The sequence below is a fragment of the Geospiza fortis genome, unplaced genomic scaffold, assembly GCF_000277835.1.
Source record: "Geospiza fortis unplaced genomic scaffold, GeoFor_1.0 scaffold138, whole genome shotgun sequence".
In the NCBI taxonomy this organism is placed as follows: Eukaryota; Metazoa; Chordata; class Aves; order Passeriformes; family Thraupidae; genus Geospiza; species Geospiza fortis.
In genome coordinates this window covers 2,823,007-2,829,371 of record NW_005054307.1, presented here as the reverse complement: position 1 = coordinate 2,829,371, position 6,365 = coordinate 2,823,007, and the positions used below count along the sequence as shown (strand labels likewise).

At 38.0% G+C, this 6,365-nt stretch overlaps 1 protein-coding gene across 1 annotated transcript in view; it reads left to right on the top strand.

Annotated features, from left to right (window-relative positions):
- The window catches only part of SCIN (scinderin), a 49,847-nt gene extending 46,455 nt beyond the window's left edge, over positions 1 to 3,392 (top strand). Inside the window, exons 17-18 of the mRNA XM_014312091.2 lie at positions 668 to 728; positions 1,669 to 3,392. Coding sequence (XP_014167566.1) covers positions 668 to 728; positions 1,669 to 1,802 — 195 coding nt within the window. The 3' untranslated portion in view covers positions 1,803 to 3,392. The remainder of the gene's footprint in view (positions 1 to 667; positions 729 to 1,668) is intronic.
- The last annotated feature ends 2,973 nt before the right edge of the window (positions 3,393 to 6,365 follow it).

Here is a 6,365-nt window from a genome sequence, read left to right as displayed (position 1 = left end):
ACACCCTATTTGTCTTCGTCAGCCTAACCCTTAAGGAACAAAAGGCTGAGGTTTTTGGAAATAAGAAGTAATGTCCATGTTTCATGTGAAAAGGAGTAATGGGGGGTGGTGGGAAAGAGCTGAATGGAAAGTAGTTGGGACATAGCTACTGAGATAAGAAGTCTTGGGACAGGTAGCTCATTTCCAAGCAAATCCTGGAGAGAAATAAAAAAGGGTGTGGGGGATTGCAGATCAAGGCTCTGGTTGCTGGGTTTTTCAGCTGGCTATCTAGCAGTCACTCAGGGTAGTACATGTCACAGGGCACAAATGTTTATATGCACACAGAGCTCAAACCAGAGACAGTATTACTACCTGCACCCAAAGAGAAATTTCCTTGTAAAAGTGTAAAAGATACCAATGGAAAAGGTAATTAGAGATCCTTTCACCAGAATGAATAAAGGTCTGGCCTTCCAGTGTCATAGAGAGCAGTGAGATTTCAGAGGGTGTAACTACACTTTCTCACAAGGGAGAAAAAACCATCAGTTGTGGTTTGTGAGAGTTCTGTATCTCTGCAGTCTTTTCATAGCATATATTCTTTCTCCTAGAGGAATCAACTGTTTTGTACTTTACCAGCTGTACACAACATCCTTATAATGCCAGGGGAGTTATCTCTTTCCTCTGTTTGCAGGTTTTCATCTGGATTGGGAAGGACGCTAATGAAACTGAGCGACAGGAATCTGTGAAATCAGGTAAATCAAATCAATTTGGCAGATTTCTGAGTGAAGTAGCATCAATATTACTTAACAAAGAGGAAAATATGATGTAGAAGAAATCTAGTTATGTTTACAGTGTCTCAAAGTGTTGCTGAGCTTATTAGGATTTAATACAGGAGATGACTATTTTCACCTTTAAATGTGCTTTAAAACTCTGTAAGTTTATGAAAGATAAAATGAATCAAGATAGCATTATTGGGCTGCAGAGCTTTTTAAATAATATGTAGAAGAGCCCTATGAAAAGTAACTGCACTGAAAAGAGAAGGAATTTAAAAGGACCTGCACCCTCAATAATGTACCTAGAGAAAGGATTGCCAGCAAGTCCTTACAGTGCCACCCTTCACTCAGTTAAATTTGTAGGAGGAAATTCCAGTTACAGAACAAACAGAACAAATCAAGACAACTTATATGGCACGCACCTCCTTGAAAAATCACATCATCCCTGGTGTGACTTAATATAGCCTTGCTATTCTGACAGTGTTCATGCTGAAAACCCTTGCATGTGTTTCCCTGGAGCAGCTGGGGTTACCTGGCTGTGTTTCCATATGTGTTGATGTCATGTTGAAATGTCATCAAGGGAAACTACATTCACTGGCTTTACATGGACAAATTGGGAACGAAGCTTGTGCATCCTCACAGCACCGGCAAATGCTTTCTCCTGTTTAAGAGCCAAAACCCAGCTGTATGGCAACAAACTGCTCAAAAAAAGCAATCCCTCTGTTTTACCTTCATGGAAAATTCCTTCACTGCTGGCTGGGAAAAATCAGCCTTCACCTGATCATTTCATTGCCTTTGAAATAATTAATTAAATACTGTATTATAGCAGCCCTGTGTTCTTTTACTGTGTCTTTTAATGTATTTTTATACCAAAGGAATTAACTAATCATTCCATGTTTTATTTCCTTTCTGTTTTTAGCCAAACGCTATATTGAAACAGATCCTTCTGGCAGAGATAAGGGCACCCCCATTGTCATTGTGAAGCAAGGGCATGAACCCCCCACATTCACAGGCTGGTTCCTGGCTTGGGACTCAAACAGATGGAAGAACTGATCTCTCCAAGGAGACTCCAACTTCAAGCCAAAGAATGACCAGAGCCCAGCTACTTTCTAGTATTTTTAAGCATAACTTATGCAACAACACGATGCATCTGTTATATTTCTGCATTTGATGTATTTCTGTGAATAACCTAGAAATTCTTAGCACTGAGAAGGATAAATGATAATTGTAAACTGGCCAAAAGGGGTGAGTGGGGCTCTTCTAGTAGTAAATACAGAAAGTGCTACCAATCTTTAATCTTAAAAGAAAGAAATACATTTTCTTTAATCTCCTGATTCATTTAAAGAGAAGCTGTGGATCAGTTTATTGTAATGTGCTAAAATGGACCAAATTCCATCTTCACTTAAAAATCCAAACTAATGCCACAGAAATTCCTTTAGATTAAGGTCAAAATAATAGTGTGCAGAATTTGGCCTGAGAGAGGAATAAAACTATCCGTTTCAAGGAAAGGACTGCACCTGCTTTAATTATTAGGCCCACATATTGCTACACTTATTGAAAATTTCAGTGTCTGATGCACAGTGGGAGTTGTAGCTCACAGGGGGCAAATAATGGATGGATATTTGGATAAAGCTGTGCAAACATGTTCGTTTACCCTGTTAATACATATATGTTTAGAGCTTTAGATTGAATACTGTCAGAATATGAAATTGACAAAGGTTTTTTTGAGGGACTGTCTAGACTATTGTAATGAATTCCTTTCAATTTATCTTGGAACCAGCTCCACCTCCACCAGGTCTTTTCAACTAAAGCTCTTAAACACGGTGTAGTGCACTAGTGCTTTGAAGTGGAAGCAGAAGTAACAGCTTGGAAAACACATCCTCTGCCTTAACCAGATAGCTCTTAAGCCATACTTCACCTGAGTTGCCTTACTCAGCAGTGCTCAGTTCTTCTTCGGCATGCAGACTGTTCACTTTGTCAGGTGCAGGATGTCTTTCTAATTTTATCTGCAGGTGTTAGACAAATATCAAGCATGTCAAAAGCAAGGAAACCCCTGGTTTCGGTAGCATTTCTGGAAATTTGGAATGTGAGTATGCACCATAGAATATGGCCTTCTCTTTTCTCTCAGGCACACTTACTTGAGCTTTTTTTTATTCTGGTGAATTTAAAAGTATGTTTTCAAAGTGGCTTTTATTTGTAACTTAGCCAGAAGAAAATATATTTAAGGGCAGTGGGAAAACTTCTTCAGATCTTTAGCGCTGCTTTGATCACTTATCCTGTAATGCTTGTTTTAAACAACAATTTGTACAGCTGTAAATCATACTGATGTGGCTTTTTAATGGCAGCATTTCAGCAGTTTTATTATTCTTATTTTTATTTTATTATATAAGTTAGGTTGGAAAGTGAAATTTTAGACATTTTTGTATTTTTTAACATGCTTGGGATTTTAAATCAGGTTAATGCAAAAGAGCAAATTTAGTCTGAGCTCATAATATCAATGACAAAAGAATCATGAAGCTAAGAGATTAATTATAGGAGTTAGCTTTAAACATTTGTTTAAATGTCTGCTAATATAGCTGGGCTGTATCTGAATGTGATTTCATTTAAAATAAAGTTACAAAAACCAGTATTCTAAATGCCAAACTGCTTTTCCTCTCTCTGACATATTATAGGGCAGTGCTTCCACTGTGTCTAGCAAGATTTCCTGAAAACCTTTTAAATGGACAGTGCAGTGAAAAGTTACTTGTTTTGACTTTGGTACCATTTTATCCAATGGAAGCTTAACTCTTCTCACCAACTTGACAATTACAAACCTAAGTGAAAAATCAAAGAATTGGGTGCTTATTAGGTTGTTATTTTCGTCTTTAAGAAAAAAACACCATTGTTGTTAATCAAACTCCCTGGTTTTATAACTTTTTGCTTGCAAAAATAGAGTACAGAAATAACTACTTAATAAAATAGGAGGAAATAGGTTTATGTTTGTTTTTAAAGGCTACATCTTGCTTCTTATTTGTGAGAGTAGATAAGATGTCCTTCTCCTGCTGGAAGGAGCACAAAGACCTTTTCAATGCCTCAGCCATTGAGCAGCCTGTAATTATCTGATTGTTGTCTTCAACACATACATATGATTCTTCTCATTTTTAAAAAATAACAGTTATAGTAGCTTCTGAACCAAGGATTAGACAAGATTTGTCCTTCTTGCACATAAACATCTTCCAGGACACTGAGGGCTCTGAACTGGCACAGTCTGCCAGCATATTCTCCGGCACTGTGAAAGCCTCTTTTCAGTTCCCTCGCACAAGACAGAGGAGCTTTTGTGGTCTCCTGGCCTGGGCTTTTGAGTTTGTAATACATTGTTCTGGCATGTTGATTGCTGATGTTGAGAAGAGCATTGAGAGCTCATAAGGGAACAGTGTTCTCCATTGGGCTTTTAAGCACAACAGCTGCTTGCAACATTGTTCTTGGGTTTGCTTGCCAGTGAGGAAGTTTATTTTTCATAATATATGTGCAGTACACACAAAGATGTATTTCTTTCCCTCGAGAATAAGAACAGAATGAGGGAGGACAGACAGGATGGACTATGAGTGCTTGGAAATGTTAAAGATTAAGCTGTTTTCAAGAAAATATTTAAGCACCTAACTTAATGAATACACATCCCAAACCTGCCTTGTTTTCATAATAGAAAAAATTTTGCAGATCTGTATACAGTCAAGTTCAGTCAAGAATAAGCTGTGTCTTGCAGTGTCATCACACAGTAATAGTATGTTCACTCTACTTGCAATGGCCAAATTAGACTCTGATTTAGGAGTTTCATTATGCTACTACCAGACAGAAAGCATTCATGTTCTATTGGTTGTAAACACAGTGTCATTTTTCATCTTTATTTCATTGCAGCTGAAAGGTGTTAGGAATCCATAGAACTATCAGGACATTATAGTCCTATGTGGTATTTATATTACATAAAATACCATAATCTTAGAGTATTAACTACAGATTATGCACAGGACAGGAGTCAGCTTCTGGAATCATTGTTCTAAATACCCATTCTGACCATAGCACATAGTGCTATATAGAATTAGATCTGCTGTAAATTACTATGTTAAATGCAGCTAAATTCAATTGAATGGTTTGATTTCTTGCCAGTGCAGACTCACACAGCCTTCAACTGCAGCAAGAAAATGCTGGTGATGGGAGGTGGTAGACAGTAAGATTATGGTTCCCTCTCACAGGATAACTGAGGAATCATACAGAAAATGTTTTGCTCTGAGAGCATCTCCTGCTGTAGTAGACTATAGCAGGAGATGCTCTCAGACGTCTTTAGAAATGTTCTACGGGAACGCTTCTTGTTATGAATCTTGTCAACTTCTTGTAGTCTTCATTTTTACTGAATGTAAAAGAATTAAAAAGAAAAAAAAATGGCCCAAAGAAAGCTATTCTTTTCCATGGACTTAAATACTTCAGAGTTGACTTCTCTATAGGAAAGCTTCAAAAAAACCCTTCAAACTTTGCTTTAGGATACAACTGCTTCAGCAGCATCTCACTGAAATTCTGCCTTTATGGCTTAATTGAGCCAAATGAAAGTATATAAACCAAAAAATTATTATCTAATAAAACTAGAGCTAGATAATAATTTGCCGTGATGACTCTACAAATCCCTGCATTTTCTTTTTTAAAGACAATAATGTTGTCTTTAGATAAAGAAATAGTACACTTTTCCCTTCTTACGGCTGGGAGTTCAGATGCTAAAATCAAAGGAACTTCTGAAAACAGAATCAGATCTTTAATCTACTACATGTCCTTAATGCCCAGTTACATCCTCTCTTGACTGGCCTAAAGTTACTTTGACCTTCTCTGCCTATTAGCCCATTACCTTATGCTGAAAATGAATATACTGCGCTCACTTCAATGAAAGCTTCCAAGGTGCAGGGAGGAGAAGGGCTGACCAGTGGGAACTGGGAGGCCCACCATGGCATAAAATTAACAAATTATTATTTTGGCCTTTCTCCCTCTGCTTGCCATTTTCCTCTTGACATTAAAGCATATTTGCATTTCAGGGGAAAAATATTGTCCCTACAGAACAGAATATGTAAGCTGTTTTTTTCTTTAATAATAGCAGACAGTTATTCCAGGGGAGCAAGCAGAAGGTGAAACAGTCTGTATCAGGCTTCTTCTTAAACATATGCACACTTCCACCCTGTGAGTGTTCTCAAAGGGTTGTTAAGTGTGTACTGAGAACCACAACACTGTACATTTTTCCACCACATTTAATCAGCCAGCAGTGAAATTTGGGCCTCCGTGCACATGAAATGAAAGCATCAAGTGAAAGCATTGATTTTTATTGTTTGTTAGACTGCAGATCATTGCCTCAAAAATCAGCTGCATGGAGGCAAGCAGGGGGGACTGGAACAATCTAAACAGTATCCCACTGAAAGGCCCAGAGGCACACACAGCAGCAATGCTTTGATTTCTTTAAAAAAGCCTCTTAACGGTGCTAGAAGAGCACAGCTCTCCTTGCTGCTCTTCAGCAGATATCACAGAGGGGACTCAGGGTGATTTCCCAGCATTTGGCAATACTGACATCAAGGCTGGATGCAATCAGGTGATTTTAGTATCACT